Raw genomic sequence first — 26,986 nt, 5'->3', positions numbered from 1 at the left:
CGACAGAGACGATAAGCACACATAAAACACATGCATACAATACTGTAATTAATAAATAACACACTCATTGCATGTACCTTTATCCAGTCTGCCTTGTCCTGTTCAGAGCTGAGGGAGAGAGAAACAAACCAAAGGTTTTCATAAGGCTTGTGAAAGAAATTATGTTTGAAAAAGTATGGGCCACATGACTCGGCAAGGCTTACTTACACACACTAAGCTAAGGAATGAAATGATTCACTTTATGATAACTAGTTTACACATAATGGTTCGGGTGTGTATTTTAAGAATTCAGACATTCTATACAAATTTACTTATGCAGGCAGCATACAGTACATAAACATGGAAGGGGATGACAGCATTTTTGTTGGCTAATTTACAATGCTCAAAATAGAATTTCTGCACAGAAAACTATGCTCCATAGAACTAGCCACAAGCAACTGGAACAGAACTGGGAGGAACATATATTAGATAGATTATATATTGAGGATAACCGTACAGAAGAAAATGTATCTATCCGTTTTGTCTGTGTTTATGTACGTTTATTTGTCACTGTCAAATTTGTCCACCAGAGGGTGCTGGATACCGCAAAATAAACTTGGACTGACGGGAACTCAACTGCACAGATCCAGGTTGCCTAAAATGTTGTTCCCCTAAAGCAGTGGTTGTCAAGTCCGGGGACCCCCAGGGGTCCTTGAGGGGGTTGCAGAGGGTCCCCAGCAAAATGAGAAACAGTTTAACCACTTTAACCCTATTGTATACTTAGGCTATTTGAAAATGGAATGATGCGTTGGTGTCATGTACCTGGCCTGCAGTTCCAGGGTCCTCTCCTTGCCAGACACCTGGAAGGTGTGAGGGTAGTCGTCGTTGTGCGTGGCCAGGATCTTCAGGCCGTCGATGCCGATGCGCGTCCTCACCGTGTACTTGGCAGCGCCCAGGCTGAACTTAGGCACGCAGTATAGCAGCATGTTGTTGAACTGATGACACAAAGACAAAATATGGTTGCTGTCAGGCAGAAACCTCTTATCTCCATATTAAAACGTATTTTTTTTCCCCGTAAATTAACGCCCTACTTGATCACACTACAGTGTCACACGAAATGCGGTGCGAAGCAAAGAAACAGTTTGGACATATGAGGTTTCCACCCGACAGAGGTGATATACTGTTAACAGATAGAGATACTGTGTACCGATTTGCGTCACGTTTGGACAAAATGTGTAGGAGTAATATAAAAAAATGTGTTTCACAAAAATCGGTCTTCTGGTGGCACTATAACTGGCCGATCAGAAAAATTGGTAGAAGGCGAAGGAGCCAGCTGATTGGTCGGTCAGGGACCTATCAGAAGGCTGACAAAGGGTCCATTTGTCATCCAAAAAGCCAAATAATGGCTGACGTAAAACCCAATAAATCTGTCTGGGTTCTGACCCTACTCAGAACATGGCTGTGCAGCAGTGCAGTACAGTAATGTGTTTAGTCTCACCAGGAACAGGTATCTCTCCATGGCACTGGTGTTCCTGGCAGCCAGCTTCAGGATGTGACCCTCCTTGATGAACTCGTTGGAGGCGTTAACGATGTCCTCCTCCTCACCCAGCATCTCGTAGATCTCCAGCAGTTTCTTCAGATTCTCCTGAAACGACCAGGAACACGGAATGTTCATACAACTGCAATAGGCTACAGATCAGTCATTTCAATGTAATATGCACTAGGCATTTGACAACATTTTTACCTCAATCTACAAGCCTAAAGCTCCTTACACACCGGGGGCGATTTTTTCATGCGAATAATACGTTTATAAAAAAAAAAGTATAAAGTCAATGCAAGCTTCCACGGTGCGAAAAAGCGAAGCAAAAAAACGTCTTTTATTTATTCGGAACGAGTCCGAATTTTGTGTATATTCGCATAATCGCCGGTGTGTAATGACCTTTAGTGTCAATTTAAAAGGTATGGTAAGTGATTTTCTTTGGTTAAAATAAGTGTTAAATAGCTCTATATTCTGATATAATCATCGTAATCATTGCTATAGAAGAACATACATGGGCAACTGGCGGCCCGGGGGCCACATGCGGCCCCCACCTTCACTTAATGCGGCCCGCAGGTTAATATCGGAATACTGATATATTATTGATTTCTGCTGTTACAATTCCAAACATGCAAACATGACCCGCTTTAATTACTTCAGTCTATATTAGTAGCTTAATGACTAGTATTAAAATTCTATAGTCTTTTTTCTGTCAAATGTATTTGTATTTAAGTTCAAAAAGTTAACATAAGTATAACTAAATGCATTTGAAATTAAATTCCAATTCAAAAATAGCACAAAAAAAAAACAGGATTCCAATTCAAAGATAGCAGATCTACAAGCTCAAAACGTGTCACGTGCGACGCGTTTTGAGCTTGTAGATCGGCTATTTTAGCTATTTTTGAATACAGCATATGCAATGTGGCCTTCTGGAGTGAGTGTGAAAATACAGTGGCCCTCTCCATCATCCAAGTTGCCCACCGCTGCTATAGAGTGTACACTCCCAGAGTTACAGACCCGTAAAAGGTTGAGAACCAGTGCGTTAAGCTAAGGTGACTGATGATGCCAATAGCGTCACTACTTACGGATTTTCGAATGGCACTGTTGGAATGAGTGGCTGCCATGGCGATGATGTCTAAGGATTCTAGGGGAGGAAACAAAAGGTAAACATATGCGATGATTATCTTTTAGAGTTTACATGACAGACAATATAGAGGTCATGTGGCTCATTGCCAGATGACCTCAGTTTCTTGAACCAGCTGTCCAATGCATTCAGTCTCATCCTTTTGCGATGAGTAGATCAGGAGTTATGTACGACAAGTGTGTTAATCAAAAATGGACCTTCATATTCAGCTCCAGAGAAGGGGGCTAATGAATTTAGGCAACAGACAATAATGAATAACAATAATAACGAGATTCAATGAGCCTAGTTTAATGGGCCACATAACATAAATACACATTACTAAATGTTTAGTGTTATACAACAATGCAAATCATTCTGTGAATGTATAAGCAGATTATAGCATAAAAATATGATTTCATAGTTTAGTTTGTTACTTAGAAGTCAGTCCTTTGTCTTTCATATATATTACATTTATTTAATTATTCCATAAATATTTTTCATCACAATAGGGTTAGTGGAGATGGGCGCCTTCACCAGGGGGGGCTTAAGACCCTGGCACCTATTTGACCACCAAACCTCACCAGCGTGTGTGTGTGTGTGTGTGTGTGTGTGTGTGTGTGTGTGTGTGTGTGTGTGTGTGTGTGTGTGTGTGTGTGTGTGTACGTACTCTCTGCGTCTCGGCGGTCGGGGTCGTCCTGGGGCAGTTTCTTCAGGTAGTCTTTGAGCAGCATCTCGTAGCGGGGAACCCTCTGCACCGGCCCCAGCATGTGGTGCTGGAGGATCAGACTCCCACACACCTCCTGGCTCTGATTAACAACAACAACAACAAATGTAGACATTTTGACTAATATTAGTCATAGTTAGATAGATTGAACCCAAGCGTCCCTATTCAGGGTTGAGCATTAGGCAAAAATAAACCCCATTCATACTTGGGACTCGCATGCCGAAAATTACAGATCTACACGCTCATATCGTCTCTGTCGGGTGGAAACCTCATATGTCCAAAACCTCATATGTCCAAAAAACGCGGCCGCGTTTCGAGCTTGTAGATCTGATACTTTTGATGCTTTTGTGTGATACTGTAGTATGATCAAGTAGGGCGTTAATTTACGAAAAAACACAAAAAGTAAAAATATGGACATAAGAGGTTTCTGCCCGAAAGCGACAAAATTAGGCATTACTGTCCATGTGCTCTGTGCTTGTGGAGCACCCTGGTCACAGGACCACACACACACACACTTGCGTTGAAGTACCTGGATCTCCTGGATGATGGCCTTGAAGTGCGGCGAGCGCTCCGTCCACTGCTTCAGCAGCTCCATGGCCTTCTCAAAGTTCTTCACGTACTCGGCGTACATCTTCAGGAAGGGAGTGACGGTGAGCAAGATGTCCCCGATGCGAGGCGTCGTCTCCCTGAACACACAGACACACAGACACAATACATCACTCACATGGGTTAATGCAAAATAAAAACATTTTGTCCTAATCTGCGATTTTGAAAAATGTAAATATTTTGAAGGAAATAGCAGATGTTTTTGTTGTTGCAGCTTTTATGAAATATCTGAGATCATTAGGGTTTTCTGGAAGATTGGACTTCTATCGCTAGTTTGACCACTTCAAATACTCTTTAATCTAATAAGCGGAAATAGGCTATCTACAAGCTTACAACGTGTCACATTTTCACTTCCATAGAAGTCTATTTTCCATAGAAGTAAACATTTTTTTAACCTATTTTCACTTCCATAGAAGTGGATTCTAAGTAGGTAAGTATGGAATCCAAATGACTGAAATCAGTCGTGGCGACTGAGAACTTTAATCCATGCACTCAAACAATGAGGGGCTGAATTGTTCACAAGCCGATCACATGACTTGGAAAACCACAAGTTCCCCATATGAAGATGAAGCATGGAAGGTCAGAGGGAAAAACCCAGCCGGAGATGAGCTGATTCTGATCTGAACGGCCGGTCATGATTCATTACTGTCATTACACCAACTAATACATCACGTTACGGCTCCAAAACCTTTTTCAAATCGGTTCGTTCCGAGCAGAACCATTATTTAAACTTTTCTGCTGGGTTGTTCCTTCCCGACAAGGTTCCTAAACCGGTTAAAATTTAATATTAAACGGTTTACTATTGTTATTTCTTTTACATAATTAACCTTAATTTATCCAGGTTGGTTCGCTGAGCTCAACTGCTCTTTTTCACGCTTATACGGTACAGTTAGACAGACACACAACCACAGTGTTTCACTGTTGGCCACCCAGCAGCTCCACTACAGCACTTCATGTATGCAATATGCTCAACAACTAGGGCTGTGTAGAGCATTGGTGTAGACCATACATGGGCAACTGGTGGCCCGGGGACCACATGCGGCCCCCACCTTTACTTAAAGGTTAATATGGGAATACTGATATATTATTGATTTCAGCTGTTACAATTCCAAACATGCAAACATGACCCGCTTTAATTACTTCAGTCTATATTAGTAGCTTCATGACTAGTATTAAAATTCTGTTGTATTTTTTATGTCCAATGTATTTGTATTTGTATTTAAGTTCATAAAGTTATCTTAAAGGCATACTAGGTAACGTTTTCAACAAAACTAAAGTTAAATTGTATATCTTTTGTGAGTGGCAAAAGTTTCACAACACCCACTCCATGAATTTCACCCCCGGAAGCCTTTTATTTATATATTTACTATTGAACGGTGAAGGGGGGGGACTTTCCCGGGGAAATGACGTCATCTGGCCGGAAAACGGAGGCGGAAATGCACTGGTTTCCTGTTTGGCCAGGAACTAACGCAACGGTTTCCTGTTTGGCCAGGAACTACGCGCTAATAACAAAAAGGAACCTCACGCTGATTTTAAGAGAATGTAGGATTGGAAGATCGAAAAAGAACAGAAAAAGAAAGCACAGCTCATGGTAACTAATGCTCCACTGGCTAAGAGAAACGATCCGTAGATAGTATAAAACAATTAAAAGATCGCTTTTTGAAACGCTTCCGGCTTCCGGTGAAAACGAATGGAATTCTGGGTAATCGAGGAATACGGAAATTGTATGCAGTGACGGTAGTGACCAGCAGAGGTTGCTAAAAATCGTTATTTGTGATTCTGCATTGTACAACTTTAAGTTTAACTAAATGCATTTGAAATTAAATAAAAACTTGCTTTTCAGGATTCTAATACAAAAACAGCAAAAAAATACAAAAACAGGATTCCAATTCAAAAATAGCAAAAACAGCAGCTCAAGCTCAAAACGCGTCGCACTGCAACGCGTTTTGAGCTTGTAGATAGGCTGTTTTTGCTACTTTTGTGTGACATAGAATGGCGAAGAAAATACGGAGATAAGAGGTGTCTGCCCGACAGTAGGCTATATGCAATGTGGCCCTCTGCAGTGAGTGTGGAAATATACTGGCCCTCTCCATCATCATAGTTGCCCACCCCTGGTGTAGACCCTGGGGGTCCGAGGACTCCCAGGGGTCCGGTACCAGGGGGTTTTCCCAGGCAAAATGTGTTAGCGTCACAATCAATTTATCACTTTGACTATATTTTATGCTTTGGCTATTCAAAAATAGCAGATCTAAAAGCTCATAGCGCGTAACTTTGTGCCGTGCTATGAGATTGTAGATCTGCTAGTTTAGAAAAATCTTGATATTTTGTGCAAATCTTTGATCATTTGTTTAGTTTAGTTTTTTTTTTACTCAAATGTTTGCTTCTTAAGGTCCCTTTGAAATATATGTCATCCTTGACATGAAAGACTTTGAGAACCACTGGTGTAGAGGTCTGCAAGCCTGTCGGGCTTGTTTCATTTCATGATCAATAAAGATATCAATGAGACATGACATGCCATCCCTAAATCAAAGGGGTTGAACTCACCACTCCCCCATGCGTTTCTCCAGGGCTGGCAACAGGAACTGAGCGTGCAAATTCCAGATGGATGAGATGTTGGAGAAGATGTTTTTCACCACTTCCACCGGGAAGGATCCTTTATTAGCCTCCTCCATCAGCCTGGCAGAGAATACCTGTAGACACACACAAATCATACAACCTCCTTTCTCCGTACCAGACAGTATTTTGGCATCAAATTGTATCGTTGCTGTCGGCAGTTGCTGTCGGGCAGAAATCTCTTATATTATATATATATAATCCATATTTTGACTTTTTGTGTTTTTTTCGTAAATTCATTTCCTACTTGACCATACTACGACGTCACGCGAAAGCATCAAAAGTAGCAGATTCACAAGCTTGATACGCGGCGCGAAGAGGCACGTTTTGAGCTTGTAGATCTGCTACTTTTGAATTTGAATCCTGAAGAGTAACAGTTTTGGACATAATGAGGTTTCCACCCGACAGAGACGAGCTTGCTGCTTAGCAGAATTGGAAATTCAAAACGGTTATTTTAACGACCGGGAAAGCATCATTTGTGTCATTTGAAGATTGCTTTGGCTATTCAAAATGAGCTTGTAGATCTAATTTAGAAAAATTATGAAAATGTGTGCAAATCTTGGAATATATATTTTTAAAGCGAACATTTGTAAAAAATATTTAGCTCTAGGGAACCCCAGAAGCAAAGATTTGAGTTATAAATGTCCACTTAAAAAAAGAAAAAATCGAATATTTGCACAACTTTTCATGATTAAAAAAAAGGAATCTTAAAATGACAGAGATGCGTTCCCGGATTGAATGGGTTAAAGATATTTTAAAATCCACTTTCGTGCACGGAAAAGACAAATCCATTCTCGGCTTACAGGGGAGTAGTGTAGTTCCAGACTCTTATGTAAGCATTCAGAGATTGTGGAAAGAGGTTGTCTCGCTCTGCGAGACTAAAAAGTGAAAGTTGAACTGCAATGTTTCTCTGTGTGTGGGGAGGGGCTTCCGTACCTGTTCTAGCAGGTTGAGACGGGCCACGTACGCTTTCTCCGTCTGCAGGAGCTCGTTGGCGATCTTATACAGCTTCTGCTCGTTGGTCTCCTGGAATACAAGGACAGGATATATTGTAATTAGGGCTGTTAAATAACTAACATTTTTAATCAGATTAATCACAGCTTAAAAATGTATTAATCATGATTAATCGCTATTCAAACTATGTCCAAAATATGCAATATTTGTTTCTGTATATTGTTGTGGGAATGGAAAGATAAATGACAGAAAATGGATGTACACATTTAACACACAGTATGTAATGTTTATTATAACAAATCCACATGATGGTGGCATTGATATTTAAAAATCTATATTGTGTCTGTCTCATTGCTATAGCCCCAGGGGTCCTTGGGGGGATACCAGGGGGTCCCCAGCAAAATGTGTGAATATAGCTTCACAATCATTTTAAACACTTTAACCATATGTCATACTTTGGCTATTCAAAAATAGCAGATCTACAAGCTCATAGCGAGTGCCGCGCTACGAGCGCTAATACTGTAGCTTGCCATTTAAAAAAAAATCGCTAAACATTTGTGCAAATCTTTGAATGTATATATATTTTTAAGCGAACATTTGTAACTCTAACCTTTGCTTCTGGGGGTCCCTGGAACTAAATATTTTGAGATGGGGGGGGGGGGGTCCGCGGCCAAATACATATCATTATGGGGGTCCTTGACATGAAAGAGTTTGAGAACCTCCGGTCTAGCCCACTGAAACGGGGATAGACTCCCGCGTTCTAGCTGATACCGACAATATGAAGGTCAGCAGCAGAACAGTAAACTCTGATGTCTATTTGTGTCCACTGTTTCACAAGACAAAACGCTGACATAATGCTCTCTTACAGAGACAAGTGAAAGGAACCACTCAGCTCACATGGGACAGGATTAAAAACAAGGCTGACTGGACAACAAGGCGTAGGAGGAGCGCTGGTCAACATGGAGGTCAGGGACACACAGCCTCGTTCAATGTTTACTCCCACACTGTCCTCAGTGTGCGAAACTCTACATTATAGGAGCCCTTCAGCAAGTTCCTCTTTGCTATTTGTCACGCATCCACTTAACCCTTTAAGACAGGGAACGCATACTGTGTCATTTTAGATTTGAGCTATAACCATTATCATATACTTTGGTGCTGCGCTATGAGCTTGTAGATCTGCTATTTTTGGGAAAAAAATCGTAAAAATGTGTGCAAATCTTTGAATATATATATTTTTAAAGCCAACATTTGTAACTCAAATCTTTGCTTCTGGACGTCCCTGGAACAAAATATTTTACAAATGTTTGCTTTAAAAAAAATCGTATTCAAAGATTTGCACAAAGTTTCATGATTTTTCAAAAATAGCGCATCTACAAGCTTGTATATCTGCTATTTTTGAATAGCCAAAGAAATCTAAAATGACAGAGATGCGTTTCCGGATTGAATGGGTTAACCCATTCAGACCTGAGGCCGATTCTAAAAACGCCTTCTAAATCCTGACTTAAGTTTTCTGAAAAAAAACAGATTTTAATTCAAAACTTTCCTAAAAAAAAAAAAAAAAAATCAAAACTTCTATCCAAAAAAAAAAAAAAAATTTATGTGTGTGTATATCTATCTATCTATCTATCTATCTATCTATCTATCTATCTATCTATCTATCTATCTATCTATCTATCTATCTATCTATCTATATATATATATCTCTATCTATCTATCTATCTAGATATATATATCTATCTCAACAGCTAATGCTACACAAAGGTGTTCCCGGATTGAAAGGTCTAAATGGGTTGCCACAAAGTCGAGCACCAATTCACTGAGCAACAACACTTTAAGACAAACAACTAGTCTATAGCAGAGAGCAATGGGCTTTTCTTCAGTCACAAAACGCTTTATTTCACTCATTACAATGAGAAAACAGTGCATTACTAATGATAGTTCTACCGTAGGCTTGTTCACTGTGAAATGCATATTAAATAATTGTTTAGACACTTAAGCCCTATTTTATTTCAACGAGAATATAGTGAATCTACAAACGCACAACATGCCTGATGCGACACATTGTCAGCTTGTAGATCTGCTATTTTGATAATCGTTATTTATTCTTTTTAGCCTTGTTCAGAGTATAGCAGCAGGACCAGGCATGCAATGCTCATTTGGTATGTTCTTGCACTCTATTTCAATGACGTGACGCGCACGTCGCTTAACACCTACACTGCAAGTCACACAATGGACAATTGATATGCATCTGGGCTTATTCCTATGTTAATTCGCTAGGTGTGAGTCGGGAGCCTTTGAAAACTGGGTTATTGTTTTAAGATTACAGCATTTGAAGTGGTCAAATATGCTCAGAAGCATCTTCCATATAATCCTAATGGTCTGGGCTATTTCATAAAAGCAACGGTTAAAGCCTCAATCAGTGATTTCTTCACCTGGTTGCCAGTATGCAGAACAGCAGGAACAATAATATTACTAAAACATAATTTTACATATTGTGTTAAATGTTTAGGAAACAGCCTTAGTGTGTGTGTGTGTGTGTGTGTGTGTGTGTGTGTGTGTGTGTGTGTGTGTGTGTGTGTGTGTGTGTGTGTGTGTGTGGGTGGGGGGGTTTCTTATTGTCATGCTGTATAGGTTCCTGTCAGGGCAGGATATGAAAGGTGTTGAGAGGAAATGAGACGGATGTGTCATTACCACAACTCAACATAGTAGACAATGTATTCAACATTGTCCAGTGGTTCTCAAAGTAGGGTCCAGGGAACCCTCAGGGGTCCTTGAGGGGGTTCCAAGGGGGTCCCAGGCAAAATGAGTTAATATGGCGTCACAATCACTTCAAACCAGTTTAAAGGGATACTTCACTTTCACATAAAATAAACATTTAAAAAATATATTAAAAATAAATGAAAAAAGTAATGGAAAAATCACGGCCCCCTCACGCATTAGAGTGTCCTACTAATGTGTGAGGGGGCCTTTATTTTGCCATAACTTCTTTCATTTTTTTTTAATATTTATTTTTAATGTTTATTTTATGTGAAAGTGAAGTATCCCTTTAACACTATTTTATACTTTGACTATTCAAAAACAGCCGATCTACAAGCTCACAATCTGCATTTATTGATTTATTTTTTCATCTTAAAACATCTTGAAAAAAATTGAAAACATTTTTTTTTTCTTTTTACACTAAAATCTTCTCTTCAGGGGGTCCCTGGCATCCTTTCCAGATGGGGGGTCCGCAGCCAAATACATATCAATGTTCGGGGTCCATGACATGGAAATGTTTCTAAACTGCTTCTAAACTGAGCTGTATGAAATGTGTATTGCAGGAACTCCCCGCCCACATTGACAAAAGAACATCAGTATGCGTGTGTGAAGTCTGGTTAGCGGTCACATGTCTCACCAGACCATTATGCTGACAGAAAGGCTGAGAAAGCAGAATATTTATAATAAACACAACAATATGGTTCTGTCAGAGCAATGAGAGAAACTACTGTATCTGTTGTCAAATGCTGACACTATGTTTAACCCATTAAGACCTGAAGCCGATTCTGCTCCTATAAATCCCAACAGTATTCTGAAAAATGTATGTTTCTATATCAGTGGTGCAGCTGGTGCTCAAACCTTTTCATGTCAAGGACCCCCAAAATGATATGTATATTGCCGCGGACCCCCATCTCAAAATATTTTGTTCCAGGCAGGGACCCCCAGAAGCAAGGATTTGAGTAAAAAATGTTCGCTTTAAAAGAATATAAATATAATAATTTGCACACATTTTCTCGATTTTTCAAAAATAGCAGATCTACAAGCTCGTAGTGCGGCACTCGGTGCCGCGCTATGAGCTTGTATATCTGCTATTTTTGAATAGCCAAAGTGTAAAATAATGTTTTTTTTAGCTCAAATCAAAAAGTTACACAGATGCGTCCCAGGACTTAATGGGTTAATCAGGCAAACATAATATTTTAAATCGCTGTAGTTTCAGAACGTAGTTTCAGAACGTACAAGTTTAATAGAGTGTTTCTTCATTATTCATTTGAATAATGTGTTATGACAACACTGCAGCCTTAATGGAAGAAAAGTAATTGAAACTTGGCTGGTTGGAAGGAATTTAGACACTCATTCACTGCCTAGAACGACTAAAACGACTTTAAATTTTTTCAACAAAAAAGAAAATCATTTTTTTTTTCAAATTTGACCCAAAGACCAAGGAGATATGATTTTTCGAAGATCTAGACTCCCATCCACTTCCTTGTTAACTTAAAACTTAAAAATTCTGTATCTCGGCTCCTCCTTTTTTTTTCAATGAAAAATCTCTGGCAGTGGGGCAAACGCGGCCAGAAATAATTCAGGCAGTGAATGAGTAAGGAAAATGTATTGATGTTTGAAGATGCAACCACTGTAACTGTCCGTGACTGTCATCTTTTAAACAATCGCAATCAAATAATATTTGATGCATATTGATTGATACTCAAACATTTAATAACAGTAAATGTAATGCTGTATGAGGTAATAATTATTATAATGTATACAGTGTAGACCGGGTGGATTAGATTGGAATAATCATCAAAAGGGGACGAGATTGAATGGACAATTAATCAGACTATGACCTGGTTGGCACACATACTGTATATCGTCTCTGTCTGTGGAATCCCCAAATGTCCAAAACCTTCCAGAATTCACATTTTTTTGTGTGCAAAAAGCAGCAAATCGACAAGCTCAATACGCATCGCTTCTCGCCACGTTTCGAGCTTGCAGATCTGCTACTTTTGAGCGACTGCGACAGGCTCAGTTGCAGGACAGACAACACCCAGGTTTCAAGATAACAACGTTCCTTTTATCTGGGTACTTATTTATTTAAGTAGCCATACAGGATCACATGCTGCTTGCCATGCTGTGGTAAAAGATACTGTAGCTACAAAACTAATTCACAGGGGAGAGCAGTATGCTAGTATATCTAGTATGATCACGTAGGGCATTAATTTACGAGAAAAAAAACACAAGTTAAAATATGGATATAAGAGGTTTCTGCCCGACAGCAATGATATGAGCATCTGTCTGTGTAAATGGTATCTCTAAAGCAAGTAGGTGTGAAAATACTTAATGAATAATCAGTTAATTGACAGAGAACAAATACAAGGTTTGTGCCCGACAGCGACGCCATGCAAAGAGCTGTCTGAGCCAGCAGACAGTGATGTGAACACAGACTCCCATGAGGTTCACAGTCAACCTATTCTGCATCTGTTCACCACTCCATCCGACAGGGAGCTATTCTCAGGTTGACGGAGCAAGACACACACACACACACACACACAGATGCACGCACGCGCACGCACGCACGCACGCACACGCACACGCACACACACACATAAATATTACTATTTGTGAGGACTTCAACATTTTAGATCTTCAAGCTCCCAACACGTTGCAGCTATCTTTTCCTAATTGTAAGCCTGACTCCCCAAAACATGTTCTACTATAAAACAACCATTTCTCACAATATCTTTTTCTTAAATTCTACTATACTTGTGGGGACATTTGGCCCTCACAAGTACAGGAATACAAGTACACGCACATGCATGCATGCATGAACGCATGCATGCATAAACGCGCATGCACACACATACACAAACACACACTTGGAGTGACACAGTGTTGTATCAGTTCACATGGCAGAGCACATACTGTAGTCCACTGGTTCTCAACCTCTTTTGACCTCTAGTGGGCCGTGGACCCACTGGTTGAGTAACAAGTGCTGTGTAGTCTCAGGGGAGAAGACATAAACATCTGGCACAGAGGTTATAAATACACGTCACTGAGGTGCAATGGCACCAAAGTACACACACGCACGCACACGCACACACTGTGTACATAAGTTGTATGTAGGACAATGTTGTCGTGTGTTGTCAAGTGCAGACTTTGAACGTGTTGAAACGTGATGGAACACCACAAGGCATTGTGGTCTATATGTGAAATCCCTGAATATAGGTGCATGTTATACCATAGTACGTCATACTATACTACGCAAACCCAAACCGCCACAGTGACATCTCCATGTCACTAAAAACTAAACTTCAGACCTCCCAAAACAAACTGAGGCTACTACTAGACTACTACTCACTCCCAGAACTCACCTAACCCCAGCTCACTTTGTCAGGCTGGGATGGCTCAAGGTGGAAGACAGAGTAGAGTTCTCAACAGGCCTGAAAATTAAGGCCTGGCCCTAACTGGGCCCTAACTGGGCCGGCCCAAACAGGGCCCGAGCCTGAAGGAAAATTACCATAATTTTAGGCCCGTAAACCCGAAGAATTTGCAGAATTTGAGAACTCTAAGACAGAGTACAATATAGAGGGGGTCTTAAACGTTTTCAGGCCAAGGACCCCCTAGCTGAGAGAGAGATGAAGCAGGGACCCCCTCTATATTGTATAAAATTGTGTTTTAGATTAAACTTTTTTTGTTTGTTTGTTGTTGACTTGATCTGCTCTTTTCCCCCTCTACACCTCTTTGCCATAAATAGCCGATCTACAAGCTCACAACCACACCAGAGGCTGAATTCGTCTCAAACATGGGGGGGGGGGGGGTGCATTCTACTATGCTGCCACCAAAATGTTTTACCAAAAGACATAAAAGATCTGGATTCTCTGCCCAGACTCAAAACTAACCTAAAATTGTCTGACCTTGAAATACAATCGGGCTTAGTTGAACAACTGTTGGAACACCTTGGTAGTATCATCCCCTGACCCCCCGCCCAGCCCCCACCCCTCCTTTTTCTGTTGATATACCTTTTGCTGCTACTGGAGCTTTTACTGTTATGTATTGTATTGTATGTATGAATTACAAGAGTACAATGGACCGCAATGGAAACATTTTGTGTTCTCCTTTTAGCCTAACTTTTGACTGTACTACATGTACTGTTAACTAACTTGCTAATGGGGGGGGGGGGGGGGGGGTTCTAGGGGGTCCCCCACAAAATAAGTTGATAGGCTATAGCATCATCACAATCACTTTATCCATTTATATGTTGGCTATTCAAAAATAGCAGATCTACAAGCTTTCAAATTCTTTGAAAAAAATATCGAAAATGTTTGGGAAATTTTGAATAATTTCTGGGGGTCCCTACAAAACACTTTTCAGATGGGGGTCCACGACCAAATACATATCAATTTAGGGGTCCTTGACTTGGAAAAAGTTTGAGAAACCCTGAAGTATTCAATCAATCAAAACACCTGCGCTCACCTTGGGTTCCTCTGACGTGCTCTCCTCGTTTTTCAGGTGCTCGCTCTGTGACTCCGGCTCGCTGTCCTGGTCCTGGCTTTCCGAGTACTCCCCGCTCTGCTCCCCGCCACCCTCACCCATATCTCCATTGACCAGGCCAGCCGTCGTCTCTGTCCTTACAGTTCCATTGTTCCTCTTCTCCTCTTTCGTCCTGTCCTCTTGCTGCGAGGTGTCCCTGTCCATCTGGGCTAGCACGCCATTGGCCGCCGGCTTACTGCGGGCATCCAGCAGCAGCGGCGGTGGCGGTGGTGGCGCGACCGGTGGCTCCGCCGTGGCCGGCGGGGGGGAGTGGGCGTCCGGCGTCCTGCTGCCGGTGTCCGACTGCCTCTGGTGGGGCGGGGCACCGCGGTGGTGGTGGGCCGGGGTGCAGTTGGCCGACTTGCTGATGTGCTTGCCGCTGCCGTTGTTGTCTCTCTTGGTGTCCGTGCTGCTGGAGAGAGGCAAAAGGGAAGAAGAGGCAGAAGGAGGAAGTCACTACGCGGCTCGGCTTGGCTGGCTGCTGGCTGACAGAGAGCAGAAGCAAGAGAGACGCTGGTTCAGGAGGAAATGGGAGCAAACGCAGAGCAGAACAGAGCAGAGCCGAGAGCAGAAGTCCAACTCAGCTACTGTTCAAAGTGTGTGTGTGTGTGTGTGTGTGTGTGTGTGTGTGTGTGTGTGTGTGTGTGTGTGTGTGTGTGTGTGTGTGTGTGTGTGTGTGTGTGTGTGTGTGTGTGTGTGTGTGTGTGTGTGTGTGTGTGTGTGCGTGTGTGTGTGTGTGTGTGTGTTTGCAGAGAAGAGGCAGTGACCTGAGGGATCTTTAGCATGTGTGTGTGTGTGTGTGAGAGAGAGCGAGAGAGATGGAGAGAGAGAGAGAGGGTTAAAAATAAACCGGTCGGTCGTGATACACAAACTTCCTCCAGTCTTGTGGGGCTGCAGAGACTGGAGGTTAGTGTGTAGAGGAAGTATACGAGAAGGGGGGGGGGGGTGAGGGGCGGGAGGTGTAGGAGGAGGTGAGGGTACAACGGTGGTCCCTGGAGAGACCCCGCTGGCCTACTTCTACACCTCCCACACATATGCTTGTTCACATGCCTCGCTCTCTCTCTCTCTCTCACACACACACACACACACACACACACACACACACACACACACATTGAAATGACCATCCGGTTAACACCATATCCTGTGGTAACAGTGTGTCCAGCTGTTTCCCACTCACCTGTGTTGCTCCATGCATCTGACCACTCTGGTCCCTTGCAGTATTGTAGCGTTTAGGTTAGGGGATGCGATGATAAGCGCCATTATAGCGCATCACGATAATCATATGGCAGGGATTTTTATTTCGAGTGAAATTGTCCTTGACCTAGTAAGTTGGCTCATTGGACCTCTTTTTTTCCGGCTACAACACCAAATCTTTTCTATTTTTGGCTACTGTTCCCCCCCAGCATATGGATGCTGGGTTGAAAGTGGGTAACACAAGAACATTTTAAGAGTTTTAAGCAGATTATTGTGATAATATCATTAATCACAATTATTTTGGCCACAATAATCATGACATGAACTTTTCAGGTCATTTCATTTCATTTCATCGTCCCATCCCTAATAGAGTTGCTCTGTGCATTGGACCACTCCCAGTGGCAACCCGTGCTGCTGCCACAAATGGCCTTTTCACCCACTATCATGTTTCTGTATATCTATATCAGCACATTCGGTGCCTGTGTGACGTGACCTCACTACTCTTGTAGATCTGCTATTTTCAAAAGATTTGTACAAGTGAGTAATTTCTACTTTTGGTACTTTAAGTACATTTTGCATTGGAGCACTCTCGGTGCCTGTGTGACGTGCCCTCACTACTCTTGTCAGGCTGGCCTCCTTACCCAGGTATCAAAACTTCATAGACATTAAATAATACTGTAGCAGTGTGTATGACGCTACCATCATCCGATTGCTTATCTGACGCACTGTCCAACTTTGTACCAAATGACCTCAGGTCCACATGATTATTGTTGTTTTATGAAACCTCCAGATAAGATACACGTGTGCCCAACAGCTGGCTGTGACGTCTGACCTGATGATGACGCTATGGAAGGGAGGCTTCTTCCAGATAGGGCATTCACCGAATAGTCGAATATTCGAATATTCGAATATCAAACCACTATTCGATTCTTCGAGAAAAAAAAAAAGAAAGTTAATTTATTTTTATTTTTTTAGATTTTTTATTTTTTTGTGGCTTTTCTACAGCAGACACGCAGCTGTGAGCTCTGGTGTGACGTCAACTCGCATTCCTTGAGTCGAGTCATCAATGCCATTGATTTCTTTTTTTTATAATCAAATCGATTAATCGAATATTCGAATACTTATAGGTCGAATAATTCGAATACTAAAAATCACTATTCGTGAATGCCCTACTTCCAGATAACAATGCCGTATGAGCCTGATTTTTCTGTGTAACTTTAGCAATTTCTCATGGAATAAACTCGATATAATTATTTTCTTTACGACTGTTTTCTCCCATCATTTGGCTCCGGCGAACCTCATATTTTACCAGTGGTGTAAAGTAAGTAAGTAAATTTACTCAAGTACTGTACATTAAGTAACATTTTTTAGGTATTTTCTTTACTTTACTGGAGTATTTCCCATTTTCGGTACTTTTACTTCTACTCCACTACATCTCAGAGGCAAATATTGTACTTTTACTCCACTACAATTATTTGAGAACTTTAGTTAGTTACTTTGTAGATTTTGATTATTATTACAACACATTACCCACTTCAGCTCTATATACATTTCGGCCATTTGAGCCGATCTACAAGCTCACAATGCATCGCGATGCGACGCATTGTGAGCTTGTAGATCTGCTATTTTCAAAAGATTTGTATACATTTGAAAACTTAATAAGTGAGTAATTTCTACTTTTGGTACTTTAAGTAAATTTTGATACCAATAATTTTGTACTTTTACTCAAGTAAATTTAGATTTCCTGACTTCTACTTGTAACAGTATTTCTACATTGCAGTATTGATACTTTTACTTAAGCAAACATTTTTAGAACTTTTACCACCACTTTATATTACAGCAGAAAGGTTGGGTTTAACTCCAGTGGCAGCATTGCACAGCGTGCAGTAACCCAGTTATCCGTTTCTGCTGAGGTCTACATTCTTTTTCACAGCGAGAAAGGCCAAGAAGTATGACACTGCAACCTGAACAAGAATTATGCATAGTAACGGTTTTACAGTTAAAATTACCCTGTGACCCTCTAGCCCCCACAAGACTATTTTAACCCATTAAGACCGGGAACGCATCTGTGTCATTTGTTTTATTTATTTGGCTAATCAAAAATAGCAGATATACAAGCTCATAGCGCGGCACCGAGTGCCGCGCTATGAGCTTGTAGATCTGCTATTTTTGAAAAATCGTGAACATTTGTGCAAAACTTATATATATATATATATATTTTTAAGCGAACATTTGTACTCAAAATCTTTGCTTCTGGGGGATTCTACAAATGTCTTCTAAATCCTACAGTTTAAAAAAAAAATCTATGTTTCTATACAGTATCAGTGGTTCTCAAACCTTTTCATGTCAAGGACCCCCAAAATGATATGTATTTGGCCGCGGACCCCTCATCTCAAAATATTTAGTTCCAGGGACCTCCATTAAGCAAATATTTGAGTAAAGAATGTTCGCTTTAAAAAATATATATTCAAAGATTTGCACACATTTTAAAATGTGTGCAAATTTAATTCGTTTATGTCATTTAAAAAAATATAGCAGATCTACAAGCTCTTAGCTTGTAGCTAAGAGCTTGTATATCTGCTATTTTTTGAATAGCCATATATAATGGTTTAAGTGGTTACACAAATGCGTTCCCGATTTGAATGGGTTAAAATAGCATATCTACAAGTTTATGTGACGCATTGGCGAGCTTGTAGATCTGCTGTTTTTGAACAATCTTGAACAAGTCTTCTCTTATGGGGGTCCCCGCTGGCACGAGACATTTTCAGATGGGGGGGGGGTCTGCGGGCCAAATACACACGACTTTGGGAGTCCTCGTCTCCTCGACATGAGAACGTTTGAGAACCACCGCTCTAAACAACCGGATTAACTGGAGGCTCACTGAGTGCACTTTGTCCCTTAAGAAAACAGGAAGTATGATTAAAATAGAGGAAGAACAACAGCGCGGTGAAACACTACGGATGAGTCATTCTCAGTCTACAAGATCGTCGGGCACAAACCTTGTGCCCGAAATATCTCCATATTTCAACTTTTTACGTCTTTTCGTAAAATGAGTGCCCTGCTTCATTATACCAGAGTGTCACACAAAAGTAGTGAAATTAGCAGATCTACAAGCTCAGAACGCGCTGCGCGTTGTGAGCTTGTAGATCGGCTATTTTCACTATTATAAACTGTTTTTAAAATAATAATAACAAAAGGAATGGTTCTGGACAGTGGTGGAAAAAGTACTCAAATGTTTTACTTAAGTAAAAGTATCATTACTGCAATGTAGACATACTCTGTTACAAGTAAAAGTCTGGAATTCAAAATGTACTTGAGTAAAAGTATAAAAGTATTGGCATCAAGATGTACTTAAACTACCAAAAGTAAAAGTACTCACTATGCAAAATGTCCCATTTCCAGTTTTCAAATGTATACAAATGTTTTGAAAATAGCAGATCTACAAGCTGACAATGCGTCGCATCGCGACGCATTGTGAGCTTGTAGATCGGCTATTTTCAAATGGCTGAAATGTATATAGGGCTGAAGTGGTTAATGTATGTTTTGTAATAATAATCTAAATCTACAAAGTAACTGAAGTTTTCAAATAATTGTAGTGGAGTAAAAGTACAATATTCGCCTCTGAGATGTAGTGGAGTAGAAGTAAAAGTATTGGAAATTGTAAATACTCAAGTAAAATACAAATACCTCAAAACTGTACCCAAGTACAGTACTTACTTTCCACCACTGGTTCTGGACAGCGACAGCGACGACATCCTACTTAAACATACAACAACACGGCTACAATCACAGTCACTTTTGACAGCGACAACACTTGCAAACAAGATATCTTTGCAAACTGCCATTTGTATTCATGCGCGCGTCTTTACCGCCAGGCTGACCCAGACGAGGGTGGCATTACAAACAGCTGAGTGTGCACTGAGGTATCCTCAGCAGGCCCCATGGAGGCAGCTAGAGGCATTGTGAACCAGATTAGTGTTTTAGTAGGCTAATTCTTTTTTTCCTGGAAGATTGCAGGCCTTTCTCTGTTTCACCCTGTGACCACTAGAGGGGGCTGATGCTCTAACATCCATATAAGGATTGACCCAATGTCAATGTTTCACTTAAAGCAGCACTATGTAGTTTGTGGCATCAGTGGCCACTTTGGACACAAATAACATGGCAGCCAACGTCTTTGACTTCATTAACCAAGAGTTTCTGCAGGCATGTCCGGTGAGGACTCGCTGTGATTAGCCAGTCTTCGCCTTGACTGGCAGTTCTGCCTTGGTTCCTTGGCAAATGCTAGGATGAAAACAAAGTAACTAGTAGCTAAAGTTGTCAAATGATTGCAGCTGAGTAAAGAGTACAATATTTGCCTCTGAGATGTAGTGGAGTAGAAGTATAAAGTATGGAAAAGTGACATATTCAAGTAAAGTAAACGTACAGTACTTGGGTAAATGTACTGTGCTTAGTTACTTTCCAGCACTGCTCGGTTCGACCTTGTTCTGTAAGGAAAAGCTGGAGGAGAAGGGTGCAGAGAGAGAACCTTGAAGGAGAAGGGTGCAGAGAGAGAACCTTGAAGGAGAAGGGTGCAGAGAGAGAACCTTGAAGGAGAAGGGTGCAGAGAGAGAACCTTGAAGGAGAAGGGTGCAGAGAGAGAATCCATGAAATGATCACAGGCTCATGCAGCCAGACAGCAGCGATCCATCACCATGTGTGTGTGTTTCCCAGCTCAGCGTTAAGGAACAAGTGTAACACATTAGAGAACTGGTTGAATGGTGTGTTTCGCTGCTGCCTCAAAGCTTTTGCACTTCACTGTATGAGCGGCCGGAACAAGGGCACTATTGTTTGTGTGCCACCGATCGCCACCAATAGCCCTCCCTCACACACTAGAACCTGCAGCTACTGCACATTAAACACTGCTGGACATCAGATGGATGGCAAAGACAATGTCCTATAAAAGGGAAAATATGGAAATACCTTTGAACCAAACTTTGACCGTTGACGAAATAGTACAAGCACTGTGGCAAAATGGGAAACTATTTATGCTAAAAAGAAAAGCTATTCACACACACGCACACACACACACAAAACGAATATAAAAACTATAAAACCGACCATGTCCAAAAGCTTCAATTAAGGACGTCAATATATACACACTCGACAGATGGACGTTATAAGAGACTGTTGAAAGAGAATTCCTACCTCATGCCACTGGGTTTCATGTTACTGCACTGAGTTCTGGACCACGACTGAACGAGGAGCTGAGTTTCCCAGAGGCTGAACAAATCTCCTCTCATCCCCCTCCCGCTGTAGCATTGGATGCGTGAAGCACAGGGCTTATCTGTGTCTACATGTCTCTTCGCTGAAAGCGAACAGTCTAGTCTAGTACATTAAAAATACTACTTCTGCTTTTCGAGCCCTTGAAATAGTAGCGGGAAATGTTAGAAAAGACAATCTTTTCCGCCGTCCAGGATGTCTCCGGTTACCACAGCCCTTAATGAGGCTGCTCTGTTTGTGAAAGCTATAATGTGACATTTATTGGGATTTCCCCAACTTGACCCTCCTCTCTCTCGTTGTAAAACCCCAAGCCATTCAAAGATGGTTGGGGGGGGGGGTAATTAAAACCGCTTTTGAGTCGGCTAGATTCATTCAATGAGAGCAGAGTCCACAAAAGCACATGAAGTGAGCAGACCGACACGTAACTTGACAACAGACGCCACAGGCCTCAAATCTCTTGTTCCTCACCAAACCTTCAAATCCCGTTTGTTTTATTATCAACCTTTATTAATTACCCAGGGGAGGTTAGCTGAGACCAAATTCTCTCTTTCAGCAACGCCCTGCGTCACACTCACAACCACAGTCTCATACCGTTGGCCACTGAGCAGCTCCACTGGAGCAGTTGGGGGTTCAGTGCCTTGCTCAAGGGCACTTCAGCGGTTGTTGTGGGTGGGGAGAGAGTGGTGGCCATTCACTTCCCCACTCAGATGTTTCTGCCAGTCCGGGGGAATGAACCGGGAACTCGCCGGACGGATGGAATGGACACAGGTGTGGATGTGGTGTGTTGTATATACTGTATGATAGGTCAAGGGTTCCCAAGCTTTTCAGGCCACGACCCCCCAAAATAATCCTATTTGAACTGGGGGACCCCCAACCCCTGACAAGCACTTGGAATTGTAGGCATTACATTTAGTTTTAGACTCGGTTTCCACAGATAATATTGTAAAAATAGCCAAACTACAAGCTCACAACGCCTCGCACTGCGAGGCGTTGTGAGCTTGTAGATCTGCTATTTTCACAGTGTTTGCCTCTTTCTTACGTAACATTTGACAATTTGACCAATTTGGTATCAAAAAGGTCTTAAAAGTCATTAAATTGTAACTTTAGAAATGTGCAGATATACCCTGTATACACTTATACTGTACTGTATGTTGGTTTGTTTACCGTTGAGTGAGAAAACAATGTTGCACGTTAAGCTAATCATCTGGGGACCCCCCCCCCAAAATAATTTGGGGACCTCCCTGGGGGTCACTCACGACCCCAGTTTGGGAACCACTGCGATAGGTGACATATTATGACGGATGACAATGATGATGATGATGATGATGACGACACGTTGTAAGGGACTCACCATTTTTTCTCAAAGCTGCTGATGAGGTCTGACACTTTGGAGTGTTGTTTGTCTCTGGCTCTGTCCTTGTTGATGAGGGCCTCTCCTACCCCTCCCTCCTCCATGCTGGTTCTGAACAGCGGACTCTGGATGCGGGCCAGCGGGGACGACGTCAACTCCGTCACTGGGCTCTGGAGGTGAGGCGGCTTCGGAGGCACTGAAGCAGAGACACACAGGAGAGGAATTATAGACATGGATCTTGGATGGATGGATGGATGGATGGATGGGTGTTTTTTGTGTCAGTCGGGGCAGAAACTTTGTATCTACATATTTCATCTCATTCATAAATAAAATTAAGGCCCTACTTTGTCGTACAAGAGGGCCGTGCGAAAGTAGCAAAGATAGTCGATCTACAAACACACAAGGTGTTGCAATGCAGAATAAAACATGTTTTGTGGTTGGCTATTTTTGCTATTTTGTCTGCAAAAGTGAAACTGTGAAAGAGGAAGTGTGTGTATGTGAGTTTTATAAATATTTAACCAATGAACAGCATAAACAAGAGCTTGTGATTAAATAATTACTACATTGGATCCATTGGAACACTGGTAATTCTTTCCCTTTGGCAAATGCAAGGTTTTGCTACATTTTTGTCTCCGCCAGGCCGAAGGCATGGTGGAGAGTATGTTTTACCCTCTGTCCGTCCGTGTGTGTGTCCGTCCGCTCACAGCTAACATTGGTCAAGCTTCACGTGACATCACAATATGTAATATAAATAGGTAAGACAGGATTAATCAGGAACAGTACTTTCTTTTACCACCTCGCCTGGAGGAGCACATTTTCTATTTTATTATGAAATACATTTATTTCAAAAGATACAGCAAATACATACAGTATACAGCCCTGCAGTAAATATCATTGACAATGAATGCGGGGTCTTTTTAGACCCATGTTGTGTATTAGAAGGGGTGTGCAACTGTGCATAATTATGTTGTGCATCAGAGGGTTAACTTGAGTTGCCCGCGGCCTGGAGACGCTCGCTTACGTTCTCCCAGTTGATGACATTCCAGATAGCTTTGACGTAGTCGGGCCGGACGTTCTTATACTGCAGATAATAGGCATGCTCCCACACATCAATACCAAGGAGGGGAATAAGACCTGTTGTTCCCTGCAGAGGGTCCTGGTTAGCACAGGCGGCGATGCGGAGCCTCCCACTGTCCTTGTCGTAGCCCAGCCAGCCCCAACCTGAGCCCTGTACTGCCACAGTGGCAGCGGACATCTTCTCCTTCATCTTCTGGAAGGAGCCAAAGTCCCTCTGGATTGCGTCCATCAGCTTGCCTTGTGGCTCCCCACCACCATTCGGCGAGAGGTTCGTCCAGAAGATGGCGTGGTTGACGTGGCCTCCTCCGTTAAACTTCAGTGCAGGCTGGAGGGCCACCTGTGCCGTCACATCGCCCTTCGCGAGCGCTTCCTGGTACTTCTCCTCGGTGACATTGAGGTTGTTGACATAGGTGGCATGGTGCTTGTTGTGGTGGAGTTTCATGATCTCTGCACTGATGTGTGGCTCCAAGGCCCCATAGTCATAGGTAAGGTCGGGAAGCATGTGCTTCTGCCTTGAGGCAGATAATTGGTGTAATGTTTGGCTACACAGGCTGGCTGTGCTCCTACTTAACTGATTAACTTGGGAAAGCATGTTCATCATACAAACTGAAAATCGTATTGCTGAATACCCATACTAAAGGCTGGGACTCTGTACTCAGCATTTAAGCTGGGTGCCTCGAATCTGACATGAAATATGTCTATATTGGGTAAATCTGACATCATCAAATATGATGTCAGTCTTACCCAAATATAGGATAATCCATATTTGGCAAAACGTCATCAAATATGACATCAGTCTAGCTCAAATATAGAATACTCGAGGCAGCTTGGCTTAAAAGCTGACTACAATGTTGTGTGTCTGTATAACAGATATGTTCATCTTCTGACGAGGGAGAGAGAGACGTCAGAAGTTGAACCACACACTATAAATTTAATTCACCCATCCAAACAGGCCGCTAGTTCTGAAAGATGCCGTCGCTAATCGTAAACCGGTAAAAGGAGAGGCCTCTTGCGTCACAGAGATGTCCGTCATGCATGCCTGCTGGAAGCAGAACAACTTTGCGGAAGCTCTGTGCACCAGTGAGATGCAAGCCTTCTGTTCGTGTGTTGAAAAGACTCAGGCTCGTAAGAGGTCCAAATCAGAACAGAATGATGGCATCCAAACAGGAAGACAGACGCTTGTCCTCCCAGCAAGCAACAGCACTACTGAAGAGATATCCCAACATACGCACTGAAGTCTAGGACAATGTTTTCCCAACCAGGGCCCAAATTGACAGAATATCAAATATCTAAATACGGAATAAAGCAACTTAAAAACTGTCTGGGGTCAATGCTAAAATGACCCCAAACATGTTTCAAAGTGAAATATCCCTTTAAGAGGAAAAACACATATTTCTCAATTTATTTAACAAGTCTGAAAACGTAGTAGCGCTGATCAATACGTTGTGTGAAGCTTAGCCAATTAAATCTGGACGACATGTTTGCACAAAGCATCACATCCAGATCACATTATGTTTGTGACCACATTTGGTCAAATCCGGATATTACGTGTGATGACATTTGTTTTCCAATCAAATTTGGACGCTCCATTTTGTCACAGTCTGCCAATTTTAATATATACGATTAGAATGTCATCAGTTTATTTGGCGGACCTCCTGGTTCTCTTGTCCCAGGAGAAGTTTGCTGAGTAAGATTTCACCCTGGGCTTTGGTGTTCTTTTCTCAGTTATGTCGTAACTCCACCCATTCTTCTCAGCAAAGGCGATGGCGTCTTCTTTGGATGAGAACGTTAGGAGCATGTTGGATAAGGGGTCAGCCGTGGAGGCCCAGCCCATTAGAGGGTTCTCCCAGCGCTCCCTGGTGTCAAAGTCCATGTTCCACTGATTGGTGTTGTTGATTCCCGACTGCGTGGCCGTCCTGGCCGCCACAAAGATGCGCACCTTGCGCGTTTTGATGTGCTCTTCTGGCACGCCTGTCACCGCGGTGATGTCCAGTTTCTCGTCCACAGTGATAAGCTGTCTGTCTTGTTGTGGTGGTTTGTCTGCCAGTCTCCCCGACGATGTGCTGGTCCACCTGGCAGGATTCAGGAACACCTTTGTGGCGGCGTTGATCACAGAAACACGTCCCAAGCCTAGACGTGACAGTGAAGATGCCATGATTATATCCCTGCCTGGTAATAGTAGCTTTACATCTGTCTTGTTAAGCACAGCAGATTCAATCTCAAAAAAGGATTTCTCATACATTTCACTGTGTGTGCAGCCAGTTCTTAAGCCAAACGGTATCAAATGTTGTGTCATCAGATATAACGTCAGTGTTGCCCAAATATGGAACTCCACATGGCTCTAGAGTGGCTTCCAGCATTGCCCGGGTTGTTGTGAAATAGGCACAAAGTACCTGGAGGCCAGTCTGTGACCAACTATGACATCAGGGATTCTATATGTGGGCAAAGTTTCAACATAAGACGCCTGTCCATTAACTTGCATCGTAATAAAAATGGGAACAAATGGAAAGCAAACATGCAAATGAAACCTTTCAGAATATGCTGTCCTGCCTTATTGGACAAATGTGACCAAACCTCTAACTGTGACTTGAAGGGGGGAGGGGGCTTAAGGCACATGATGACTTTTGGGGAATATGAGTTACGATTCTATCCCTATCGGAATATAGCGCAAACGGCGCTGAGTCGGCTCAATCGGACTTCGCAACTCTCGGCACGGCGACTCGCTCGCTTGGCGCTGACTCCCGTGGCTCAAGTCAGCTTGAGATGGTGCGCCTCCGTCGTTTTAACAGTTTTTCGGCAGACCGGCTTGGGTCTGAGAACTGGACCGCATTCCTGGAGACCGTCATTGTTCAAGTTAATGGGATCATTTGCATTTCACTGTCAGCTAGGAACCTGGCAAAGTGATTTCTCCCCTCTAAATAAAAATGACAACTGTGTATATAGAAATTCCAACCCAAACCCATAAATCTTATCTCTATGTTCTCCTACTCCTTGATTTAACCGCTGCTTTTGATACGATTGATCACACAATTCTACTACAACGCATGGAGTACTGGATTGGTCTGTCAGGCACAGCCTTGTCTTGGTTTCACTCTTACCTAACAGGCAGAAGCTATTTTGTCAGTCTGGCTAACTTTGACTCAGACAAACACGACATCTGTTCTGGTATTCCACAGGGCTCAATTCTGGGTCCCTTATTGTTCTCCCTGTATATACTACCGCTGGGAGAACTCATCGCCGATCACGGAGTGAACTTCCATTTCTATGCTGATGACACCCAGCTGT

At 42.2% G+C, this 26,986-nt stretch overlaps 3 protein-coding genes across 7 annotated transcripts in view; all 3 read right to left on the bottom strand.

The window, feature by feature from the left end:
• The window catches only part of LOC308091233 (FYVE, RhoGEF and PH domain-containing protein 4-like), a 134,103-nt gene that overhangs the window by 5,399 nt on the left and 101,718 nt on the right, over positions 1 to 26,986 (bottom strand). For 3 of the 5 annotated variants that reach the window (XM_080436680.1, XM_080436682.1, XM_080436683.1), the window contains 10 exons: positions 22,625 to 22,820; positions 14,761 to 15,229; positions 7,519 to 7,608; positions 6,514 to 6,659; positions 3,893 to 4,049; positions 3,307 to 3,445; positions 2,602 to 2,660; positions 1,478 to 1,624; positions 802 to 974; positions 78 to 108 (listed from right to left, as the gene is read on the bottom strand). In XM_080436680.1, the coding sequence (XP_080292806.1) occupies positions 78 to 108; positions 802 to 974; positions 1,478 to 1,624; positions 2,602 to 2,660; positions 3,307 to 3,445; positions 3,893 to 4,049; positions 6,514 to 6,659; positions 7,519 to 7,608; positions 14,761 to 15,229; positions 22,625 to 22,820 (1,607 nt within the window). Of the gene's footprint in view, positions 1 to 77; positions 109 to 801; positions 975 to 1,477; positions 1,625 to 2,601; positions 2,661 to 3,306; positions 3,446 to 3,892; positions 4,050 to 6,513; positions 6,660 to 7,518; positions 7,609 to 14,760; positions 15,230 to 21,198; positions 21,278 to 22,624; positions 22,821 to 26,986 lie in introns of those variants that run through there. The other 2 variants (XM_080436681.1, XM_080436684.1) reach the window with 2 other exon arrangements.
• Positions 23,607 to 24,158, bottom strand: LOC308091548 (superoxide dismutase [Mn], mitochondrial; the record flags this gene model as incomplete). The annotated part of the gene is made up of 1 exon (XM_080437210.1): positions 23,607 to 24,158. Exon 1 carries the CDS (start codon positions 24,141 to 24,143, stop codon positions 23,607 to 23,609), a length of 537 nt encoding a protein of 178 aa, XP_080293336.1. The 5' UTR covers positions 24,144 to 24,158.
• On the bottom strand, positions 25,341 to 25,856 carry LOC308091247 (NADH dehydrogenase [ubiquinone] iron-sulfur protein 4, mitochondrial-like; the record flags this gene model as incomplete). Its single annotated transcript, XM_080436705.1, has 1 exon — positions 25,341 to 25,856. The coding sequence occupies one exon, from the start codon at positions 25,854 to 25,856 to the stop codon at positions 25,341 to 25,343; it is 516 nt and encodes a 171-aa protein (XP_080292831.1).

Source organism: Gymnoscopelus braueri (genome assembly GCF_963280865.1).
Source record: "Gymnoscopelus braueri genome assembly, chromosome: 9".
Lineage (NCBI taxonomy): Eukaryota > Metazoa > Chordata > Actinopteri > Myctophiformes > Myctophidae > Gymnoscopelus > Gymnoscopelus braueri.
This window is presented reverse-complemented; position numbering and strand designations above follow the sequence as displayed.